Source organism: Mixophyes fleayi, chromosome 4, assembly GCF_038048845.1.
Source record: "Mixophyes fleayi isolate aMixFle1 chromosome 4, aMixFle1.hap1, whole genome shotgun sequence".
In the NCBI taxonomy this organism is placed as follows: domain Eukaryota; kingdom Metazoa; phylum Chordata; class Amphibia; order Anura; family Limnodynastidae; genus Mixophyes; species Mixophyes fleayi.
The window spans coordinates 165,295,155-165,321,498 of record NC_134405.1 but is presented as its reverse complement, the minus strand read 5'-3'; the positions used below and the strand labels follow the sequence as shown (position 1 = coordinate 165,321,498).

Here is a 26,344-nt window from a genome sequence, read left to right as displayed (position 1 = left end):
AGTGGAGGGGATAATGGTGAGAATTCAAGCCTGAAGAGCAAAAGGAGGCAAAGTCAGTGGCAGTTAGGGAGGATGAAAGGGAAGGGAGGGCACAGGAGTGTGTTGAAGGTGGCAAAGATATGGTGGGGATTGGAGGGCTGGGTAAAGAGATGAATAGAATGGATTTACAAAAAGGAGAGGGTGGGTTCAGTGGAAATGGCTTTAAAAGTACAAGTGAGGCATAGAAGGATGCCCACTCCACCACTCGGATGGTCTCTAGGTCGGGCTGATTGGGTGAAGGAGAGACCACCGTAGGAGAGAGCAGCAGGGGAAGCATTGGAGAGCCACGTTTCAATAATGGCAAGTAGGTTAAGAGGGTTGGATAAGAAGAGGTTGTGAATTGAGGGCAGTTTATTGCAGATGGATTTGGCTTTTCAGAGGAAACTGGAGAAAGGGAAGGAGGGAGATATGAATGAGATTGGCAAGGTTAGCAGTGTGCTGGGTATATAGGGATTGGAATGGGTCAAGGGGAGAGTATGGCAGTGGGAGATGAGCAGGGAGGCATGGTAGGGGGAAAGAGTGGTGTAGAGGAGGAGTTTGAAGAAGAGGCAATAAGAAGAGATAAAAATAGATGGATAGAATGAAAGTGTAGAGATGGAGGAAATAAGAGAGTGTATGGGTCTGTAGGGAATATGGTGAGAGATAACAGGGAAGACAGAAAATAAAAGAAATATCAGTTTGCAGTGAGATGGCAAGCAGTGTGAGCAAGGGAGGAATAAAAAAAAAACTAGCAAGAATTTAAAGAAATAAGATGATATAAATAAAATTAAAAGTATGGCATAAAGGCACGGCAAATAATGCAATATGAGATAAAGTGATATGAAATGCAAACGAGTTAGATAAAAATATGGCAAACACAATAATGCATACAGTGAAAACAGTGTAACAGTAGGTGCAATCCAGATAGAGTATACGATATCTTAAGTTGTAGACATGGGTACTATACCAGTACAGGGGATGAAAATAGTCCATGGTGGAATGTCTTTGAAGTGCAAAGAGATCATGAGATGAACGAGAGAGTCCATGAGAGAAATATGGATGATCAGGAGCGGAGAGCACTGGAAAGGGTCCAGGTGGCATTGGTTGATTTTGTATCTGGAGATGAAGCCATAATCATCAATTTCCTTGAACAAAGCTGACAGGGAGAAATGAGGTTGCATATATTTCTATATTTGTGCAGGTTTAAAATAGGAGAAGAATGATCATCTTAATGCTGTACAGTAGAAAATTGACACTTGGAGGATCTGTACAGTTTTATAAAGGGCATTTACTGTAAAAATATTTGTTACTTTGTATTTTCAAATGTTTGTTTAGTGTGCTTGTCAGGTTTACTTTAATGACCATTTAGTACTGTTCCATAGTGACTACACACTCCATCTCACATACTGGTTCTTAGGCGACTTAAACTAAATGAACATATTTTGTGGAAATATTTTATCTGTTTTCACAGGACATTTCTCTTTCAAGGTATCACACTGTAGGTTGTGGTGTGGATGTACCTGCTCAGTAACAAATCGTCCTGGGATGTTAAATTTCATGACTACAAGTATGGAGGATTATTCATTAGTGTATTAACATATACACTGTATATTCTACCTAGTAGCATAAAAGTAGTGTTTGCTGATATCTAAAATGAACTCCAATTCTATATACGCTAATTACATATGCTAGTAAAGTTAATATTTTTATGTAGATGCATGAATATTAAGAAAGTTACCAAGCAAGGAAGACTATATCTGCTTGGTATTGTAGTCAGAGCAGGCCATCTGTCTCTTTTTTTTCATTGGCTTTTGAGGCCTTTAACTATGACAGTGTGGGACATAGAGATCTTTATCAAGCGTTCTTGTGGTTGATGACTTTTCCAAGTCTTCAAAAGCTGCAAGAAAGAGATCACTTGGGTTTGCAGTGAGATGAATGAAATGCACAGAGGGCAAAACCTTCCCATAATGGTGAACTGAGCGAACCCAGAGGTCAAGAAGAGAGAAAAATTTTGTTGTAAAAGAGCTTATCAAGTAAATTTAATCTATTAATCTGTAGAGCCCCTTGAAAGACACACCTAAAGAGAGGACTTTTATTAATGAAGTGTTTTTGCTTTAGGCAAAAGTCACTGCATGTCCTTGCTATCCTGGAAACACCCCATAAATTAGCACTTTCTACCTTTTGAATGGGGCTGCATTGCACAAGACACATGGTTGCTTCTAGCCTTTGTCAACAAAAAGCAAATCAACCACAATCTACCCAGTTTCAATCAGACCCTTCTGTGCTCTGAGTACACAAAACTTGGCTTTTTCTGCACATGCTACCATCTTGATGCACGAAGCACTGTGACTGGATCACTTATAAATAACTTATGATATAAATTTATTGAAAAGAAATAGCGCAGGGCGCTTATTTTATATAGTTCCAAATGTACTTATTTTTGATATTGTGTGTATTTTGGTAAAGGAATTGTCTTTAGTTCTGAGACAAGGGTAGGAAATTCGTTTTAACTTTGCTAGAGAGAATGCATTATTTCTGAGGTATACACCTGATGCAATAAGCTTTTGTTGAGGAAGTCTTTTGGTGTACGGAAATGACTTGTTTGGGGTTTTGTAACTTTTCTTTGGGAATTCTCAAGTGGAGGAAAGGTGTATTCTGCAACTGTCTGAAGAAAGGACCCATGTTAATCTCCTGTTAATTAGACCGTTTGATGTGTGATGTCCAAACACACCTGGAGGCACAGGAAGGTTTAATTAGACTTGTTGTTAGATTTCATCTGTGTCTAAAACAAGATGCAGGAAATCACAACAAGTTTCAGGATATCACAGATAAGTGTAAATATTATTAACTTTGCATTGCATGTAAATCCATGTTTGGGTAACATATCGCATCCTGATTCTAAATATAACTCAGACCTCATGGGGCTGGCTTACTCTGTGAGGCTGTGTCCAAAACTGTATAAAAAAGCACGGTCATGTATTGAAAATTGTTTTTCTTGTTTCATCTGAACTGCTCACTGGTACCTTCAACCAGTGTGAGGAAATAAAACATCACTTGCTTCAGAGACCTGCTTGGAAACTTCTCTATCCCTGTGACCTACAGATTAGACCCTACTCTAATCCATTCCCGGCTGTTCTGAGGTTTGGACCCAGCTTTCCGGTACCACTGCTCTGCCCGCTACCAAGCAGCCCTGGCCAGTGTGATAGGCCGGGGGGGGGGGGGGGGTTCATTCACAGCAATCCTGATACATAGAAAGAGGTCATGGGTACCAGCCCAGGTACACTACCAGCATCAGTTACCCAGAAGAAACCCGGATCACTTCTTTCATACATTGAAGAGAATAGCGCTGGGTACACACCTCAAAAAATGACTTCTGATGCGTAACTATTTTTCCAACAACTGAAAGTGCTGTTGATAATGCAGCTTTATATGTACACACCTACACAATTTCCCTTTTGAGCTGTGATCTTCATCTCTCCTAATCTGCTGAACAGATGATGACTGCACGCTATAGACATCTTCCTACACTGCTGGTCGTGAGTGCATACACACTTCACATTTGCCCAACATCGTTGATTGTGATTATTAGAAAGTTTAGAAAACCAAATCAAATAATGTGCTTTGGTAAAATAAAGCATGATCCTGGGCGAGTACACACTAATGCAATATCTGACCAAACTGTCATTTATCATGTAATCTGCTCAACAATTGCATAATATTACTGTAGTGGGTACCCAGTTTTAGTGTTGGAGGATGACCACACTCGTAGGCTAGCAATAGTCATCTTTAGACTGTATTTACCACCGTGACCAACAATGATTGCTATATCGCAGCTTGTGCCCAGCTTAAAACTTTGATATGCTTAGCATTTAAAGATCACCAAACTTTCTGTAGAACATCATAATAACGTTAAACTGGGTATTTTTTCCTAATGCTTCTTAAATGAAAACTGCATTTCTGTTTAGCTTATCCATTAAAAAAGCAGCTAGTTGTCATATTTTCCTTAATAACTCTTAACTATTTACTTTGGCCCCGTGTTTTTTATGTATATCTGCCTTAGGACTATAAAAGAGTCAGTGAGCTTGATGGTGTGTAAGAGGGGGGGGGGGTTATTTTGTGTATATAGAGCACTGCTGGAAATATATTTTAAATTACAAGGTTAAAGTAATGCTAATCTATTTTTTTTTAAAAAAAAAGAAAGAAAATAATGGATTCACATATTTCAGACAGATGGTTCACTTGATGCAGGTGTTTACATTTTCCCAAGGGTCTGTGGTCACACCCATTGTCTTCATTTTACAAGACAATCCATGTAAATATAACTCCTTCAGTTATTCCTTTAACATATAATTCCCCCCTTTCCCCCTAGTAAGAGTCCTTTTTAGATTTAGATATCCTTATACTTACATTAAAAGTCTGCTGTCTGTTTTCTCCACTAATACGGGAAGCAAAACCGTGGGAGTTTTAGATCCTGTGCGCATTCCTTTTAATTCCATGGTTACCTTTCAAAAATTGCTGAATCTACTTCTTGTTCATGAAACATTTACATGCTATTTTGTACCTCCATGGAATCTTACATCCATCTTTCATGTTTGTGCATGTCGTGTTTGTGCTCCACTTAATCGGTGAGTCACTGAAATGCATGCTCTTCACTTGTTTCTTCTATGCCTTTATTGTAGAAGCAAATCAACCCATATACTTCTCCTAATGGAAAAGTATTTATATTTCCTTTAAAGCATTTTTTATTTCTTCTGCATGTATAATATCTGTAAAATGTTACCTTGATCTTTTTAATGCCCCAGTTTCAAATTGTACACTTGCGTTACATTGGCTTATATTGTACCTATAAAAACTGGGGAAGCGCTGATAGTTAGCAATTTATTATAAAATATATAAACATGTTAAAAACAATACATATCATACGTGAGTATATCTGGATACTCCCAATTGTCAATCCGTATTGAAAAAATATCAATGTAATCAATATACCTATAGAATCACTATGCATAAACCAGCTGGATAAAATCCCCCCTTATCAATTATTGGAGATATAAACTGATATGATAGGAGCTAAGCGCTTCATGGATCCTAATTGCTCCAAATAAAAGCATGACTTTTATTTGGAGCAATTAGGATCCATCAAGCGCTTAGCTCCTATTATATCAGTTTATATCTCCCAATAATTGATAAGGGGGGATTTTATCCAGCTGGTTTATGCATAGTGATTCTATTGGTATACTGATTACATTGATATTTGGTCAATCTGGTTTGACAACAAATGGGAGTATCCTGATATACTCATGTATGATCTGTATTGTTTTTAACATGTTTATGTATTTTATAATAAATTGCTAATTGTCAGCACTTCTCCAGTTTTTATATATATTTTCCACATACTGTGTCTGGCAATCACAGCAGATTGCTCGGTGGAAGCTGCATATAGCTAGCAGTCACCCTTGTGGTGTATGATCCTCTAGCGCCTGTATTTTGTATGTTCTGTTATATTGCACCTGTTTCTAGTAATCCCACATATAGTACCAATACTCCATTCCAGTCCTCAAACCATCAGTTGCGCTACCCAATACCCTCTTGGTAATAATTTAAAACTACATTTAATCAAAGAAAGAGATACCAGTCTTTAATAACATATCAGCAGTCATTTTAATGTAAGATAGGAAATTATTACAAGCTATGACAAACAAATCTGACAATTCAGTGTAGACTTCTAGGTGACCAGATATTCCACCAGCTTTTGAAAGTTAGGTGTAAGGTTGGAACAGGCTTAGTGTTGTTCTGTAGAGAGTTTTCCATTCAGCAATCTGTTACGCCCTTTGTTTATAATGTGCACCATGATACACATATGAACACACATTTTCTAAGTGAAACCGAAAATAGACAACCTAACGGCACACTAGTGCATAACAGGCCCCGTGTTACCATTCCTTACCTTGGCTTAATGAAATGCGTAGTAATCATGATTAAGTTCTGTTTTATTCTTTGCTTTATGATGAGCTTCACCCTGCTACTCCACTCTTATTAAATAAGTGTAGAGGCTTTGGATGAAGTTTGACAGGCATAAAGCAGAGATTGAGAGCTGGGACTGATGTGGTATAAAGCACGAAGGAACTGGGAGCTGCAGGTAAAAGCTTGGTAGGCCGACAATGGTCTTTGCATCGCCTGTAGCCTATCACTTACCTAAACTAAAAAACTATTTACTGTTTATAGGGGAAAATATGAAACTTTAAACTCTCCCCTATTAATGTCCCTGTTGTGAACATAGAGAGCTTAGTTATTTATAAGGGTTAACCCATCACATCATTGTGGAGAATAAGGCCTAAATCATAACTGCAGTGTAAATATGGTATATCAAATAAATTAATCCATTCATAAATTGAGCTACAAAAGTGTAACATGTGAAGTCAGGGAGTCTGTGTGTGTATCCTATAGATTGTAAGCTTGCGAGCAGGGTTCTCTTACCTCTCTGTCTGTATGTATTACCCAGTATTGTTTTATCAATATTTGTTCCCAATTGTAAAGCGTTACGGAATTTGCTGGCGCTATATAAATGTTGATGATGATGATTCGGTGGCTAGGCACATCCAAGTGTTAGAAGATTATTATTATTATTATTATTATTAATATTTATTTATAAGGCGCCACAAGGCATCCGCAGCGCCGTACAGAGACAAACAAAATCACAATACAATAATATTGTAGATGGCAATGGCAATAATAAGAAGATGGCAATGTCACTTGTGGCAGCTTCAAAGGCCCCTGCAGTGAGCTATATCCTGGCCTAGGATGGAGTTTTGACACCTGAATAAACTTTTAGGAACCACTCAGCATGGACAAAAATAATTCAGTTTCAGATATGGCAATTAAAATCATCATGCTATTGAGGAATATGTGGTTGATCACTATTTTTATTGAAGGGCAGCTTTTATACTCATATTGACAAATAATGATGTATTCATATCGGTGTAAAACTCTGTATAGTTCTGGAGTAATACTCAAAAAGAGCATAAGACTAGCGCTCGAGCTCTAATAGTATGTGTTCAGAGACATGATGTTATCTCCATCCGTACCTTGTATGGATCCTTAATGAGATTATCAACAACCGAAGATTCAGTGTGGCATATACTCACTGTCTCTGACCATACAATAAGGATGTAGTAAGAGGAGGTAACGAGGCCGCTTCACATAACCTGCAACAAGTGCAGACTCCGCACGATTGTCCTCTCCTGGGTGCCGCTAACGATCCAGTGAATAAGGTCAGTGAACTCCGTAGCAAATGCACAAAGCTCCTACAGATGTATCTCTGCAAGATCCCAATCTCTCGTAGAGTTGGAGCTAATCTGTTAATAAACGGTATAATGGGAGACCGAAATTTCCGTTGCCAGCGGCTCGCAGCTGTGTGTGAAACCGACCTGGCTCACTACTCCTTATGGATGTCTAAGTCTAGCTCATACTAGACAGATGCGATGTATGGGAATAGTATATACCAAACCAAGGCACTTTTCACTCGAATCCAGATGAATGAACACTAAGTTGTATCTACTCCTGTGGTTAGAAGCAGGAATCCAAAGTGGCAATTGTAGCACATATTCCACAAATTAGGAGATAATGCATAAAAAGTCAGCTAGATAGAAGAGGGCAGCTCAATTGTTAACCCTACACTCCTAACGCGTTTCATTACAAAGAGTAACTTCATCAGAGGGAATAAGTTTCCAAGTCATGAGTGTGCAGGGGGCGGTTTGTGACAGATAAAGGGGTGCAGGAGCGGTTTCCTGACAAAATAGAGGTGATATATTGTATGATTGTTGGAATATATGATAAGATATTAAATTAGGGAGTAGCCAGAGGGGTTATCCCTGCAGTCCCCAATAGTAGAGAGAGCCAAAATTCTAGAGTACAAGTTGAGACTTTGTCAGAAGTCCATTGTCCCAAAGTAGGCAACACTTTGAAGTGAATCTTGCAGTATATAGAAAAAAGATAATTACCACTTGTGGCTGGATCACTATTAAATAACTTTTGGTAAAAATTTATTTAAAGCGAATAGCGCAGGGCACCTATTTATGTAATTGCATTTGCACTTATTCTTGTTTAGTGTAAGATAGGAAGTCGTTATTTCTGAGACCAGGAGAGAAATTTGTCTCTGTTTAACCTTGCTATTATAGGATATGCCTATTTATGATGCATATAACTGATACAATAGGCCTTTGTGGATGGAGGTCTTGTGTGTATTGGGATGTATTTAGTATGGAAGTGTCATTGTTTAGGATTTGTAAGGTTGCTTGTGGAAACCTGCAATTAGGACATGTACAAGGAAGTCTGATAACAGAAAGTGCTAACGAAGTTTTGTGATGAAGTGTCATGCCTGTTCTGGCCAAAGACCTCATCAGGGGGTCGTTATTGTGTGGCCTTTGCCAGAGTGAATTTCATAGATAACTGTAAATTTTGTTAGCCTTGAAATGTATGTAAATTCATGTTTGTGTCAATAGAGTATATCCTGTTTCTAAAAATAGACTTTCTGAACTGTATAAAAGAGGAGCTCTGTGAGCATGTAAGTGTTCTTCTGAATTGTCATCTGACCTGATCACATTCGAACTTTCCATCAGTGTGTGTGAGCAAATAAACCATCTTGCTTTAAAGACCTGCTTGGAATCATCTTCAATATTGCTGTATTCCTGTGATCTACAGATTAGACCCTAAAATCTAATCCGTTCTCCGGCTGTCTCTGCGGTTTGGACCCAAGCTATTCCAGTGCCAACGCTCTGCCGCTACCCAGCAGCCCTGGTTGGTGTGATAGGCCAGGGGGGATCAATTCACAGCAACCCGTATCCATAGTAAGAGGTCCGGAGTAACCAGCCAGGTACACCAGCAAGGAGACACGTTAGCAGCGTCAGTTACGCAGAAGAAACCCGGTTCTGGGTGCCGGTATAGGAGCCCAGTGGTGGCAGATCGTGTAAGCCCCTCCTACTGCGGCAAGAGGGCGCTTTTTAGATAATGAAAGGGAACGGTGGCAAAGTAAGCCCAGACGGTTCCCAGCAACAACAGACAGGGTGGCATAGGCGGTCCATCCTGTCACACCACTATAGGTGTAGCCACAGTGTAGAAGGGAAGAAAAATAAAAACCTCCTAAGATTTTTTAATTTCATATCCTGTATTAAAGTTGTGGCACACATGCAATTTTAGAATGCTATGTTTTTCCAACTAGAAATCTTTTAGTGCAATAATTAAATTGGGAATGCTGTTACCTTGACAGGTGAGTACTTTAGAGCTATTCAGTTTCGAACTGCAACTTGCACACTCCCATGAGTGAAGGAAATATAGTTTCCTTTTTAAAGTGATGGCATATTTCTACTTAATAAAGACGCATTTCACATGCACTTCTGAATCACTATTTGTGCTTTAGAGCACCACATTTTCTAGGCAGGCAACATCAGCTAATGTTGGTACTGCAGATAGACTTGCTCATTTATGTCCCCTTTATATGTGAAACCAGTCTATTCTACATAATGCTCCACAACATGTCTTAATTACAGCTACCAAAAGTAAAAGTATAAACTCTTTACCTCATCATCAACATTTATTTATATAGCGCCAGCAGATTCTGTAGCACTTTACAATTGGGAACAAACAGTTATAAAACAATACTCGGTAATACATACATACAGGGCTGTTAGTGCTTTCTAATATGGAAAATCAATATTTCAGCATGAATGTGATGATTTGGGCTGGAAATCATCTGATGTAAATTGAAGGTTAACTGTACCAAAAGCTAAAAATGCTGTTTTTAGTAGTTAAGTGAGATAAATAGCTATCTTGCTTGTTTGGTCTCCTCTGATCTGAGAGGTCCCACAATCCCACAAAATATATTTTAATGATCCTTACCACTGTACGTTTAAAGCCTGACCCAACCAGGAGAGAGGATATGTTTCTCTTTGGTGGAGCATCGTTTATAAAGGGTTTTTTTGTTTATTTTTCTCATCTATCTTCATTCAAAACTAGACTCTTATTTTGGGGCACAATTATCCTTTAGTTACATTTATACAGTAGTCATAGAGCTCCAAATGGCAAACCTACGCTCCACTTTTGGGTGGTGCCTCTGTAGATTAAAAAGGTGCTTAATCCTGCCCTGTACATAACATAAACTCTTCATTTTTTTTTATCCTAAAATACTGTCCTGTTTATTCCCCTCTGGCTTAAATGAATCATGAGTGAGAGACTACCTTGTATTACATGTGGCACTTTTTGTGTGTTTTTTTATTAAAGTTTAAAGAAGCACCCCTAACAATTACTTATAAACCCCTTTATCTGTTTTCTGTAATCCCCCTCCACAATTGGAAACTGCCTGTCTCAGGTAGCTCTTAAAGTTCCAGGTATTCTATTGTTTTATCTCACTCACAGTATTATTGAATGTGTGTAACTGCACAGATGTTAATATCTGCACCAATCATTGCTGATGCATTGTGTTAGTTCAGAGAAATGTTTTCCCCTTGTACAGCAGAAAAGATGACCTCCGTTAATAAATTCACACATTTATAAAATATATATTCTAAAACTGGGTTTCCTAATGTTTTCCTGACATACATTTATTAAACCAGTCACCTATAAATAAACGATTGGCTGTGTTTTCTCGTTACATTCATTAAACAAAACAAAAATAAAAATGTCAGACTTTATCCGGGTTCTCATTATTTGTGCATCCATTTTGTGCTTTAAAAATCACAATTGTGCTATATCTCCGTAAGGACTGTAAAATTATAAATGTTTCCATTTCATCTCATATGCATTATTTCTTAGCCAATTTCCTGTTGCCCCAATGTTCTGTACAGCGCAAACAAAAATGAAAGTACTCGGACAGTACAGATTAGGTCTTTGCACATATTATATAAACTAGTTTGCTTTATTCAGCACATCAATTTTCAAGATTTTCTATTGTGAAGCACAGGCATGTAGGTGTGTATGGTAGGGTAGTATGTTTATGATTCAGTAATAAGTCATCGCTACCCCTCCCTTATAAACTCTGCCTCCACCAAATGTCTTGTCATTTAAAATGAGCAGTGATTTGGTAGACCAGAATGAGGTTCAGAGACTTTTAAAGTAGTAATGTATGTCTGTAATTCTAATCGATCTGTTTATACTACAGCTCTTATTGAACATACACTTGTTACATCCCATTAAATGGGACTCTTTATAATTATGTTAAATAACATGGCCACTTTTGTGTATGTGATGTTAGCCTTTTCTTTATCTACCTTCTGTTTGCTTAAAAATAGTGAAGCAGTTTGGATAGATTTTCATGCTGTAAATTAGTCAATGTCATTGGCTATTTTATTGCTCACTCTGAAATATTTTATTCTACAAACGGCACTTGCATACGGTTCACAAATATACCAGTGCACTGTTTGGAAAAGGGAAGGTTTGCTTCTTCATTGTAACCTTGAATTGTTTGGGGGATGAAAAATAAAATCAGAAATGGTGTAGAACGTTTCCTCCCCCTTGCCTTTCAACGGTCTCTTTAAAAGCAGCAATCTTCTGTCCCTGTGATTCTGTTCTCGTACAGTCTGTGGCATTTTTTTCTTTCTGTATGGGCTGCATGTCACATCTAAGATCTGCTGATGGGTGTTGCTGCTCTTTGGCTCTAAGCACTCTGTGTTCTGTAAGGGGGGGATTACAGAAACTCAGAAATAAGAAATGCTAAATATACACAGAATTCTCACCTCTGGATTTCAGAGGTTTGTCTTTCTAAATCTAGAGGTTGTTACTAAATCTGGATGATGGAGAAATCGGTATCTTTGCTGATATACCTGGGGGATATTTGATTTTGAGTTTTTTCAATCTGTTTTGAGATGTGTTCTTTCGAGAGCCTTCAGCATAATCTAAATAAAAGATGCCAAGGAGCAAATTACATATATCCTGTTTACAAGCCCATTTCCAACCTTCCAGTTAGCAGAGATCTGTTATTTCATCTAGTTCGTTCATTCTATGGTTAGAAACACCCCTGTGCTTGATAGAAATGGTACTTCCTGCTTTCATAAACAGTCATGTGTATAGTTCAGCCAGGCCTGATGCCTCTGGAGCATTCTTTTTCTGAAAAGCACCAGTGAATTGCTTTTCTTTTTTTCTTTCCCCCCTTTTTCTTTTTTTTTTTTTTCTCTCCTTTTGTGGGTGCCCTGAATCCAGTGGCCTTTTCTGCTTCAAAAAGGATTAAGCTAAAACCACTTGACTATATAACTATATATATTTTTTTTGTTTTGTTTGCTAAGTCGAGACACAGCAGACAATCCTGGTGGTGAATATTTTCTGATTTTTCCAGAAACCAAGCAGAAGATTGAGCTGCTGATGTCAGTTAACTCTGAGAAGTCGTCCTCTTCAGAAAGGTACATCTACAGCGTTAGCATGAACAAATAATCCTGTAGCAGTGTTGGAGACTGACACCTAATCGTGCCCTTCTGAGTTTATTGTGGTATTAACCCATTCATTTGTTTAAGGTGCATTGGTTTTCTGTTGCAAATGGATTATTGATTTGTTTTGGTTAGACAGCTACTGCATGCAAATGAAAATTCAGCATTGTGTCATTGTAAAGATTCTAATCTTGTATGTGCTAATTATTTTTCATTGTGTCGTCACAGACTGTCTTGACTCTATCCATCAGTCCGTTTTGCTTTTCTCTCTGTCTCTGAGGCTGAACTAAATAATGGTTATATGAAATGCAGGCATATTTGTAGAGAAGGGAGTGCCATTTACACATAGCATTGGAATTGCTAGCCTATATAGATTAGTCGTATATATTGTTGCATAGATGCAGTTCTACAAGCCACAATTTTTGCCACATACAGTGCAAGTGTTTTTTTCTTTGTATTACTTCTGCACGTACATGGTAAATCTGGGGGAGTCTTCAATGTTTTCAGATTATTTTACACTATAAAGCAGCTATTAGGTTATATCATCTCTGTCGGCGGTCTAGTAAGTGCTGTAATTGCATACATTTTGTAGTTGTGTCAGTGTAACTCTACCTCTTTATAGTAAAATTACCACCATAATTTACTCTGACCCTGAAAGTTATAAAGTATCGCTTCTAACAAGTATGAAAGACAGGGCATAGCAATAAAATTACAACACTGAACGTGTAAGATTTTTGGCTTCATATTTTACTTTTTATTGAATTCCTTTTTCTTTTTTAAACAAGTTCAGTGGATCTGCTGACAACAAAGCAGGGAATTGACATATTGAATTATGACTGCATTGCTGACAGTACTTTTCTGTTTTTTTACTCTTTCTAATCATTATACCAATATTAAACACTAAACGTATATGACAAATAAGGTATAAAGTGAATATAGAGAAGTGTGTTAAATGTGTAACTGGTACACTTGATGATGGTAATTCTTTATGGAGACTGTAAATTTGAATATAGGGCTACAAATGATAGATACTGTGGCCAGTTCTGCATTGGAAAAGCTTACTGCCTAAAGAACTGAACATCTAACCCGAGAGTGGCAACAGTTAAATTAAGAGGCAGTTGTGTATTCTTACAAGTATTTGTTAGATTTTTGAGTCCTTATGTAGGGAACATACATTGATAATTGGCTGTACTTTGATTTATATGTTAAAAACCTGTAGGCCTCTACTCCACAAGACTCAACGGCCATTCATTTTGCTAGGTAGTAGACTGACAATGGGAGGTAAAGAAATTCACACTATGGTCTTTTTGCCCTACCACTATAATTGCTGGTCACCTATAGAGCCTTCATCTGCTACATTACTGTTTCATCCTACTCACATCCCATCATTACCAATGTGTCCTTGTATTTGAAGTACAAAAGGTTTGTCCAGCTTACCTGATTTGTTCTAAAAAACAATTACTAATGTGCAGCACTTGTTGCTATAGTACTGGTACAAGTGTGTAATGGATACTAGTTACAAAAGATGGGCAATTGCTTCAGTATTTCAATGTTCCATCACCAAATTAAACTAAATTTCTTTGTTTTGTTTTAGTAATGTTATAATTTGTTATAATGTGATAGGGAAGGGGGTAGTGTATCCTGTGTTCTGAAAATACCATGACAGGCAGGTGAGCCTGTGTATACCATGGGGTGGTACAGTATACATACTCAAGGCATCTACACTTTACAAAATCAGGATGAGCCTAAAACTACCTGAAGTGATGATATTGTGAAGAGTTTAGGGTAAATTGAAATGTTTATCTAATTTAGCACTCTGACACATAGGGGCTATAATCCAAAACTGGTGCCAATTTATAGAGCTGGATCTGAAGCGCTAGATAGGTGTTTGCTCTCTCCTACTCTGATGTCTTTGACTGCCCATCTTATGTCGTAGCCATTTAATTTCTGTGTACATCAAATTTCACCCACATGTTGTATGGTAAGCTGCTATATGTAAATTAGTCATAGGTTATGTTTGTGAAGTTACTCCACACTAGATTCCCTATGCCTGGAGGTGTACGCTCCCCTTTCATATCTGCCATTCCCATCATACAGCTAGGTTTGATGCGGAGCAGCCTTTTTTTTTTACAAAGTTTGTTACATATAATATCTGAATGGGAAAAGCCCCAGGTTCAGCTTCTAACCAATACACAAATTAAAAGGTCAACATTCTCTCCTAAGTGCAGCTATGGTGATCCAAAACGTTTGGTAATAATTTTTTTGGCACCATGTGTTTCCCACCCTCCCTCCTCCCCCCACAGATAAAAAGAGAAAGGGATTTAATTAGAGCAGTGTATGACCAGGTAACCCACCTGCATTAACAGTTCTATGCAGACAATTGACACACCACATGAAGAATGTCTTTAGTCACATTGGAATCAGTGGATGACAGTTATATCTAAAGTGTGAAATATTCTTTCTGTTCATTGAGAAGGGGGAGTGTATTTTTATACTTAATAGCTTCAGAGCACATAGAATTGTTTTGCTTCTTTTTAATTTGAGAATATTCAAATTGTGGGATTGATCACTGAGAGAATATATGATGAAAGCATAAACTATTGATTGTAGATTTAGTCCCTTGCACATAAGCTTATGTAATAAGCTTTGCAATTAGGCTATTTCATCACCTAAATTAGGGGAGTACAATAATCTTTCTTCATTATTTGTACCACTGTACTTCAATTATATACCCTATATTACTTTTTATTATATCTAATTTTAGCGTAACTGCATCTCCCTCCTGTGTTACACACCATTTAATCGTGTGCATAGGATATTGTTGGACAACCTATTTCCTGGTACTTTTTCCTCCTTCTTGAATATAGATGGAAAAAAAATGTAAAAGGTCTGCTTTCTTTTTATCTTCTAAAGTTATTTTTCCTACTTTAGCATTTGGATATGGGACCCTTTCATATTTAGCAAGTACACTGTAATTTACTATAATGCATTAAAAAAAGCAGGAGAACGCTGCAAATGAAGAAACCGGCCTTTTTGTAACCCAGTGCCGGAAAATATATTAGAGGTATCTTCTATAATTATGTGGAAATGTTGCACTATAAACCAGTGACAAGTGACACAAAAGAGAAAGCAAATTGATCAAAATAAAATGTTGTTGTGACAGGATGGACTGCCTATGCCACCCGGTCTGTTGTTGATAGGCACCAGCTAGGCTTACTTTGCCACGTTCCCTTTCGGTATCCCAAATGTGCCCTCTCACCGCAGTAGGAGGGGCTTGCAAATACTGCCACCACTGGACTCCTTTACTGGCATCCAGAACCGGGTTTCTTCTGGGTAACTGACGCTATGAGTGTACCCCGTTACTGGTGTACCTGGGCTGGTACTCCTGACCTCTTCCTATGGATCAGGGTTGCTATGGATGGATGCCCCTGGCCTATCACACAAGCCAGAGCTGTTGGGTAGCGGGCAGAGCGGTGGTACTGGATGCAAACCTCAGAAGCAGCAGGGAACGGATTTGATTTTGGGTCTGATCTGTAGGTCACAGAAATAGAGAAGTTTTCCAAGCAGGTATTTGAAGCAAGTGATGTTTACATGCTCACCCTGGTTGAAGGTACCGGAGAGCAGGTCAGATGGAACAAGAAGGACAATTTTCAATACAAGACAGTGCTTTTTATACAGATTTGAAAACAGCCTCACAGGTAAGCCAGCTCACTGAGGTCTGAGCTATTTTTACAATAGGGATACAATTTGTTTACCCAACATGGATTTACATGCAATGCAAAGCTAACAATATTTACACTTCTCTGTGATATCCTAAAACTTGCTGTGTTTTCCTGCATCTTATTTTGAATACAGGATATGTAATAACAAGTCTAATTAAATTTCCTGTGCCTTCAAGTGCTGGACCCTCACACATCAAAAGGTCTAATGAACATGAGATTAACATGGGTTCTTTCTTCAGACAGCTGTAGAATACACATTCCCAAAGAAAGTCACAAAACCCCAAACAAGTCATTTCCCCACATTATGATACACAAAAGACTTCCTCCACTAAGGCTTATTATATTAGATATATACCTCAGAAATCATGCATTTCCTCTAGCAAGGTTAAAACAAACACATTTCTTTCCTTGGTCTCAGAAATAAAGATATCTTATACCAACATACCCACAATATCAAAAATAATTACATTTGCAATTATATAAATAAGCGCCCTGTGCTATTTCCTTTAAATAAATTTATACCATAAGTAATCCAGTCACAGTTGTACACTGTGACTGGATCATGTATAAATAACTTGGTATAAATTTAGGAAAGGGTGCTTATTTATATATGTACTTATTTTTAATATATAATGTACTTATTTTTAATATTGTGTATATTTTGAGATAGGAAATAGTTATTTCTGAGACCAGGGTAGAAAATTTAGCTTTTTGTGTTTTGCCCTTGCTAAAGGAAATACTTTATTTCTGATGTATCTATCTGATACAATGAGCCTTTGTTTAGAAAGTCTGTTGTGTATTGTGATGTGGGGAAATGACTTGAGAGGTTTATACCTTTCTTTGGGAATGTGTATTCTGCAACTGTTGGAACAAAAGGTCTCCTGCTAATCAGGCCTTTTTGATGTGTGAGGCCTTTTGAAGACAGGAAGGATTAATTAAGTCTAAAAGCAAGATGCAGGACATCACTGAATTTGTAAGATATCTCAACAAGGTTTTTAAGAATTTCATAGCTATGTGTAAATATTATTGGCTTTGCAATGCATGGAAATCTATGTTTTGGTAAACAGGGTACATCCTGATTCTAAAAATAGCCTGTGTCCAAATATGTATAAAAAGCACTGTACTGTACACTGAAATGTATCATTCTTCTGATTTTCATCTGACCTGATCACTGGTACCGCCAACCATTGTGAGAGCAAATAAACATCACTTGCTTCAAAGACCTACTTGAAAACATATTCAGTATCAGTATCGGCTGTCTCTGAGGTTTGGACCCAAGCTTTCCGGTACCACCGCTCTGCTTGCTACCCATGCAGCCCTGGTCAGTGTAATAGACCAGGGGGGATCCATCCACAGCTTCCCTGATACATAGTAAGAGGTCAGGAGTACCAGCCCAGGTACACCAGCAACGAGATACGCTAGCAGAGTCAGTTACCCAGAAAAAAACAGGTTCTGGCTGCCGGTAAGTAGTCCAGTGATGGCAGCCTTTGTAAGCCCCTCCTACTGCGGCAAGAGGGCGCATTTGGGATAACAAAAGGGAATGGTGGCAAAGTAAGCCCAGTCGGTTCCCAGCAACAGCAGACAGGGTGGCATAGACGGTCCATCCTGTCACATACACCTTGATATATTTTGCATTAGATGTTAAACTTATTGTTGGTTGGGTTCACAGCAAAACTCTTGTACCAGTTATGTGTGAGAGATCTGAGTGGATCCTGGTTTCCCAAGATTTTCTGCATGTTATGCTAGATTTAAATCATTTGATAGTAAGTTCATAGGCAAAAGGGGTACCTGGTGATGTATTTCAGAGACTAACAAACTACCAATACTAAAAGTAGAGTATATAACTGCTGATCACCCATTCCTCACACATTCCACTGGATGTTATAATTATTTCACCTCTGTGTTAATTTGTAAAGATTAATGCACTACATAGGTTTTATATATTAATATAGAGGCTATCAGAACCTATTAAAAAGAGACAACGCTTTATTTAAGCACATTGTGCATAATTTAGATTTATAGCGCCACACCATCCATCTTTTGTTTTTATGTTAATTTTGTTGAAGAAGTTAATTTAGGTAGGCAGGTAGATTTATGAATTATTTGTAAATGGGTAGGGTGCAGGTGTTTAGAAGGGTGGAGGAAACAGGGAGTGGGAAGGTGAAGATAGAAGCAATATGCAGGATGGTGTGGACAGGAAATAAGGCTTACCTAAGGAAATGGTGGAGAATTGTGGGTAGACTTTAAATAAGATGATAAGGAGATATGTAAAATTAAGTGACAGTAAAACTATCAAATGTATCTCAACTAAGAGTTTTGCAAACAGAAAAAGGTGATCTTAAATATAAGAGAATTTTCATAGTCTGTATTATTGACATTTTTCTGTATGATAGTCAGGAGGGCAGTAACTTTGAAAGGATATAATGTGTTAAAAAGAATAGAAAAGGGGACAGATATGGTGTATACATAAAATTTAACTTGTGTCCAATGGGAGAATCTTTCTAAATTTGACAATGTAGAGTCCTTGTGGGAAAAGACACCACTAAGTGCTGATTGGAGTTTCTTATAAGTCACCTAGCGTAAATAATGGTATTAAAATTTAATTATTAGAAATTGAAAGGGCAATAAAGAAAAATGTGCTCTTTCCTTGGGAGATTTTAACTATTCAGAAATACATTTTGACAATGGTTCTGGCAAAGGAAGCAGATTTATATCTATTTTAAAAGACAATGACATTTTGCAAGTGATAGAAAAAACAACTAGAGGCAAAGATCTGCTAAAGGTTTGGGGCCTTTAGGGAGTAATGATCACAGCAGCATGGTAACATTTGAGTGGAGTTGCAATAAAACATTTTGAAGGAGCTACACAAACTATGAATTTTAGAAGGTGTACTCTTAAATAAAAGCACAGAACCCAAAAGGGAAAGTTTTAATAAAAAAAAAAAAAATTCACATGTTGCAAGTACATACCATATGTCATCATCAGTCTATGAATAAGCTATGTGAAGTTATCACTAGAAAAGTAAAACAACTTGGAGTATAGTTTCCATTTCTAAATAGAACTGTTTGCATACCACAAAATTCAAAAACTGCCTCTGTGGGTTACATAGAGTTCAGTACAGCACTACTATGCCATTTGTATACAGTCAAACTCTCCTTCTATATCCTCAATTTTACGCTTCTTTCATGGTTCCTCAATTCTCTAATGCATTTCAGTAGGCCCATGTCCCTTATTTTGCGCCACTCCACTCCCCCATCCCTGTTCTGCATACTTCCGCAGACCCCCGGGAGAGCAGGCCTTTGTCCCAGATCCCGCCCACTTCCTAGTGAAGAAGGCAGGACAAAGTCCTTAAAGACGCTCTTTGCGGTGCGACGTCCTTTCCCTGCATTTGCCACTTGACCTCTTCTCTGGGGAGAGTATCTCGAAGTTGCAAACTATACCTTTCCTACATTTTACACACAAGTTTACATAGATAAATAATTTTATAATAGTATGCTACAGTATCAAAGTCCACACTATGTAGACATGTTATGTGCTGGAACAAATGTCTTAACAGAATGTAAAATGACCCAAAACACTTTCCTGGGTATTACTCCAATTTTCTGGTCCCTTTATAAACCTTAAACTGGGGGTTTATTTTTACTTTTTTTATAAGATTTATTTACAAGATATATTCATTATAGTACTAAAACACCAAACCCACCTTCAGGCACCCCTCCAAGTAAACGGCTTCAGCTTTGTCAGGACCCTGGATGTTAGATAGTATGAGGTACATTATTGGCTAGTGAGGGGAGAGTGTTTGTGTGCTGCTAACACAGGTTCCTCCACCTAATAGACCTAGAAGTAAATTTATACGTTTTCCATAGCCATCGAGCACTGCTTGTATATTGTCGTAGTGGTATACAGGAGCCAAAGTACATAGATGGTGGTGGGTGCAACTGGCATCTGAAGATTTTGGATGAAGGAGCGTGGTGGTAGTATGGACATCCAGGAGGAAAGTCCTAGGAGGTGTTGAAGGTAAAACTGTTAGTTGTTGAAGGAGAACTGTTTTTAGGGATTAAGGGAAGTATGGGGAAGGAAATTTTGCTGTACTTTTTGGTATTCGTGATAGGAGAGAGAGGTGTATAGAGAAGAGATGGAAGGGAAGGTATGTAGTGGTGAATAGTAGTAATGATAGAAGGGTGAGGGAGAAGGGCAGTGGTGTAGTAGGTTTAGAGTATAGTGGGATTGCAGACAATAGTGCAACAAAAAAAACTCAGTTCATACATTTGCAATGTTGTACAGAAAATAAGTGGCATTGTCTGGGATCATAGGATTATGTAAACAATAGAATACAGGACTTTACTGCAGGAAAATAAATGTAGGAAAAATAGAGTGCTGATTAGATCACACACATTTCACAACACGAGTCTGAAACCTTATTTGCATCCCCTCCTACTATTCCATAGACCTGCTTCTCCTGCTATTCCATATAATTGCTTCTTTGTACATGTCCCTCTCTACTGCCTATAGAGCAACATGCAAACCAGATTTTACCTAGCTATGCATGCACTCTATAGTGCTTCAAATAGTTAACCTCTGGTCTCCTGCTTCTTCTGCCACCTGTGTAGGCCAAAGGAGCAGCCTAAATTACTGTCACGATGTTGGCCACAGGTCTACCCTATTCGTAATAAACTATCTTAAGACAGTGTATGTATCACCCTGATAGATAGATATAGATAGATGTTGATATATTGATGGGTATATACACGCTATATGAGCAAAAGTATTCGGACTCTTGAACATTACACCAACATGGACTGTAATGACATTGTAATCAAATACATATACTTTAATATGGAGTTGGTCCCCCTTTTACAGCGAAAACAGTTTCCACTCTTCTTGGAAGGCTTTTCACAAGATGTTGGAGTGTTTCTGTGGGAATTTGTGCCCATTCTTTCTGTAGAGCATTTATGAGGTTAGGTACTGATGTTGGACGAGAAGGCCTGGCTCGCAATCTCTGTTTCAGTTCATCCCTAAGGTGTTCGATGGGGTTAAGATCAGGGCGCTGCGCGGGCCAGTCAAGATCTTCCACACCAAACTCTCCAAACCATGTCTTTGTAGTCCTTGCTTTGTGCACTGGGGCACAGTCATGTTTTAATAGAAAAGGGCCTTTCCCAAGCTGATGCCACAAAGTTGGAAGCATAGCATTGTCCAAAATGACTTGATATGCTGAAGCATTATGATTGCCCTTCACTGGAGATAACGGACCTAGCCCAAACCCTGAAAAACAGCCCCATACCATTATTCCTCCTCCACCAAACTTCACAATTGACATAATGCAGTCAAGCAGGTAATGTGCTCCCGGCATCCACTAAATCCAGAGTCGCCCATCTGACTTCCAAACAGAGAAGCGTCATTCGTCACTCTCCAGAACACCTTTCCACTGCTCCACAGTCCAGTGTTGTGTGCTTTATACCACTCCACCCGACGCTTGGCATTGGTCTTGGTGATGTAAGGCTTGCATGCACATGCTCGGCCATGGAAGCCCATTGTATTAAGCTCCCGCCGCACAGTTTTTTGTACTTACATTAATGCCAGTGGAAGTTTGGAACTCTTCAGTTATGGAATGGGCAAAGCGTTGGCGACTTTTAAGCTCCGTGTACCTTAGCAGTTGACCCTGCTTTGTGATTTTACGTGGTCTTCCGCTTCGTGGCTGAATTGCTGTTATTCCTAAACGCTTCCACTTTCTAATAAGTACAGTTGACCTTGGACTATCCAGCAGGGGTGAAATTTCACGAACCGTCTGATTGCAAATGTGGCATCCTATCACAGTACCATGCTTAAGGTCACTGAGCTCTTCATTACGACCCATGTTATATCACAAATGTATGCAAATGGAGACTGCATGGCTAGGTGCTTGATTTTATACACTATGGTAATTGGTCTGATTTGAAATACTTCACAAACAATTCAATAATTAGCAAGTGTGGCCAAATACTATTGTCCATATAGTGTATATCTATCTATCCACTTGACTTTTTTCATTACATAAAAAAATATTTTCTTCCTGTTTACAATGACACCCCCCAAACTTCCTTAGATGATCTATGGAAATAGCTTTCAGTTTCACTTTTACAATAGGAAGCAAAGACCTTATTCTTTTCATTCACACTTTATATAATGTACTAACAGCAATCCCTCCGCCCCACCTCTAATGATAGGAATATGAAATACTCAGATGTTCTATACAAATCTACTTAAGTGAGCAGTTTAATAATCACATTTAACACAGATAATATGGCACTTTTAAATTTGTGACCTTTCATGTGCCTTATAGTTCAAAGCGATATAATGTGAAGCTATTGGCATAAAAGATCAGTTGCTTCGTTCAATGTTCAAACTAAATATTTTTCTTGCCTTTTGTTGCTCATATGCAATTACTTTCTGCTTCCTCCTATTACACCCCATTCCAGTATGTCAAACATTTTATCTCCATTTTAGTTGACTTTCTCCTCTGCAGCTTTGTCCCTGATGCCAAACACATTTACCTAATCCATTCGTTCATCCTCAACCCTGCTAGCAACATATAGGATTTAAGAACTACTATCCCTTAAATGCAAAAGTTCCAGGAAAATAACATTAAAAAAATCAAGTGCAAATTGCATGTTAAAACTCATAAAAAAAAAAAACACCAAAAAACCTATGCGCTTATATGTGTATTTGATATATAAACAACACATTATCTATGCTCTCCTGTATATGTGTAAGGTAACTTCCCCCGTGCTGTCAATACTTTTAGATAGGAAAATGCTGTCAATTAGAGTATTTGGAAATGCAATTAATTTAAATATATGCCTGTATATGGTACATTTCATATTCAGGTAACTCCAGTAATTCTGCATTCATACTGCGCCAAAAACCCGGGATTTTGCCGGGTCAAGCCTCGAGGAGCAGTATGAATGGTGTCTGGTCTAATTCCCGGCTCACCAGACCTGGGAATTAGACCCGGGACTTTTGGTGGGATAAATACCTGGGTCTCGCCAAAGATGAAAAAAAAAACAGAACACATCACAAGATGAGCTAATCAGAGTTCCTCTTGTGATGTTGCCATGGAGACCCGAGCAGACCCGTGTTCTGTATGAACAGGGTCTACCCAGGAATTTCTCTCCCTGGGACCCTCTGTTCCCTGGCATTATCTCGGGTTCATATACCCGGGATATTGCCGACGCGGCTGTATGAAAGCGGTTAAACTCTCTAAGCCCCCTCTTAAGTTTTCTGTGTGAGTTTGACTCTGTTGTGTAGACAATGTTCTATATAATCTATTTTATGGAAGCCATGGATGACATTTGGAGAATAATTGGTATCTTGGCAACTTTGCTACCTTATCATTGAATGGTATTTGGTTATTGGGATTGGTCTCCTCAGCATAAGATACTTGTGCACTGTCCTGATCTGCCCTTTGGTGGTGATTATAACAAGATTGGAGAAGAGGTATGTACAGGTGGTCGCACAGTTGCCTGTGGAGCATCGCCCGGTGCTACATTTTCCATACCTCAAAATAGTGATTGCTGATCATTGTGAGAACAATGGTCCCATTACAGTACTGACTTCCAAACGTCCAATTTACCTTTTGACCAAGCTTCATGCATTTGAAGTCTGTTATGCAAGTACGGTCTGCAATATCCTCATAGTAATGAAAAGATTGCGATTTTGAGACCCAGTAATGATGCGTTATAACCCATTTCAGTCCTCTATAGAACTAAAACATAGAAATAACTGTAAGGAGCTGCAATCACCCTTGTGGTATGACTTGTGCTGCAGCTCTTCAAAGACAGAATCTGGATCTGTCAGAAATAAAGATAAATATACCAGAAAAGAGAGGAGCGCAAAGCATCAAGTTATAGATATAAAAATTTATTAGATAAATATAGTCAAAATGACCATTAATAAAGCATATACCCAATGAGTAAATAGCGAAAATATTGACTGACAATTACATTCATACCTGAACAACCTAAGCACAGATCAGGATAAATGGCCAAAAATTGTGTAGTATGGTACCATATACAAAAATAGTGCACTGCCGTTCAGCAGATATCAATAGCACAGTCTGAAAATATATATGTTTAAAATAGTAATCCAATCCTCTTAGGGCTTAATCAATGTCAAATGAGTAGGTAGCCTGTATCGGTGTCTAGTTTTCAAATACACCATTTAGTGCAGACAGCACCAGTAGATATAAAACAGGTACTTAACTTCTCTTCATTAGCCCGTGGATTCCAAACTAACAGCATCAGTCCTGTTCCAGTGTCTCCAATAATTTACAGACGGCAATCTGAAATAAAGTATTGTCCGCAGCAATCCAAATCAATCCATGGTTGTAAGCTGGCCAGCACCTGGTAAATTGCTCAGTGAGTATCAATCCTAACGCGTTTCTCGGCGTACCGCCGCTTCATCAGAGATAAGTATAATGAGAGAGTCCAGCTACGCTGGTTTAAATACATAAAACTAGTCGCATGGAGTTGTTCACATGATTATCAGCTGACCGACCGGAGAAATCCGACCACCTTCCATTCATTTCGGAAGTGTCCGATCTCCTGTATTTTGGGTCACATGATCGTATGGTCCTCAGTTAGCTCTCCGGACATAACCGACAGTATGACCTTCGTTTCGGAACTTTCCGATCTCATGTATTCAGATCTCATAACACAGAGAAACATCACTCGGTATATTGCTAATCCATATATATAAATAAATAAAATCTCAGGTGAAAAGATCTTCTTGAAAAATGTAACAACATGAATCAATACATATTACATTTCATTTGATAAATGCATAGATCTAATGCATACTAAAAGCCTAACATGATCCACAGTAAAAACCGAACATAATCTAAATAACAAATAAAGAGATATATATATATATATTAGAGATGGTCACTGACCCCCGTGTTTTGGTTTTGGATTCGGTTTTGGATCTGGATTACCGTCGTGTTTTGGTTTTGGTTTTGGTTTTGCAAAACCGCCATTGCGTGTTTTGGTTTTGGTTTTGGTTTTGTTTGGTTTTGTTTTGCAATTTGTTATAAAAATTACATTTATTGGTGCTAAAATAACATAATTTAGGTATTATTTTGTAGCTACATTATTATTAACCTCAGTAACACTAATTTCCAGTCATTTTTTATTCAATTTTGAACACCTCCTATGTCACAATATGATTTTCATACACTTGAAAAGAAAAATTGCTGCAGTTCTTGCCAGTGATAACAAAAAGGCCATTGTCATGCCTGGGCATAAGACCAAAAATCCACCTCTTAAGTGTGGAATTATTTTTACACGAATCCTGGCAAGAGTTGTCGATCCATTTGTAACATTTTGAAAGCCACACTCAGTAGAGGTAGGGACCTTAACCATCTGGGATCCTCATCCATGTTTCGTCATTTTTCAGCGAGTTATTGGCAAACTGTTGGGAAAATCAGAAACTTTGGTTAAAAAAAAATTAACAACAAGCATTCCAGCATAATCTACCTCCCTTCTCTCATCTACATCCCAGCACCTGCAATCTTCCCCCCCAACAATTGGCAAGTAAACAATCCTCTGCAAGAGGAAGCAAGAATGAAACCTGTCACCCAGTCGCAAAGCGGATCACAGACGCCCTGGGTACTATGCTAGCGTTAGATCTGTGTCCAATGTCCACTATTAATACAGTTGGTTTAAGACATTTAATTGAGGTGTTATGTCCCTGTTAGCAAATGTCATCACTATACCATTTTACTAGAAAAGCTTATTCTCTCCTGTACCGGAAAGTTCCTAAAAATGTCATTATTGGGTGACAAAATGGTATTCTACCCACTGTACACTTAACCACAGATATGTGTACAAGCGGAACTGGGCAAACAAAAGATTATATGACTGTGAAAGCCCACTGGGTTGGTCTTTCGCCTTCCCCAGCATGGACAGCAGCAGCATGTACCCAGGTGCATCACATTTTTGAGAAGTAGGCTACTCTGTGTATCAGCAGCTTCACTAAGAGGCATACAGCTGACAAACTGTTCCAAAAACTAAGGGATGTCATTGAAAGATGGCTAATCCTGCTTGGAGTCTCCTGAGGATATGTCATTTCTGATTACGACCCCAATATTGGTCCAGCATTACAGCGGGGCTGAATTCCATCACATTTCCTGTTTTGCACACACTATCAACTTGGTGTTAC

At 38.3% G+C, this 26,344-nt stretch overlaps 1 protein-coding gene across 9 annotated transcripts in view; it reads left to right on the top strand.

Annotated features, from left to right (window-relative positions):
• Window positions 1-26,344, top strand: part of SRPK2 (SRSF protein kinase 2) — a 134,896-nt gene that overhangs the window by 36,370 nt on the left and 72,182 nt on the right. The window contains exon 2 of one of the 9 annotated variants that reach the window (XM_075208780.1): window positions 12,341-12,404. The exons of the other annotated variants lie outside the window; for them this stretch is intronic. Coding sequence (XP_075064881.1) covers window positions 12,367-12,404 — 38 coding nt within the window. The 5' untranslated portion in view covers window positions 12,341-12,366. The remainder of the gene's footprint in view (window positions 1-12,340; window positions 12,405-26,344) is intronic. 9 annotated transcript variants of the gene reach the window in all.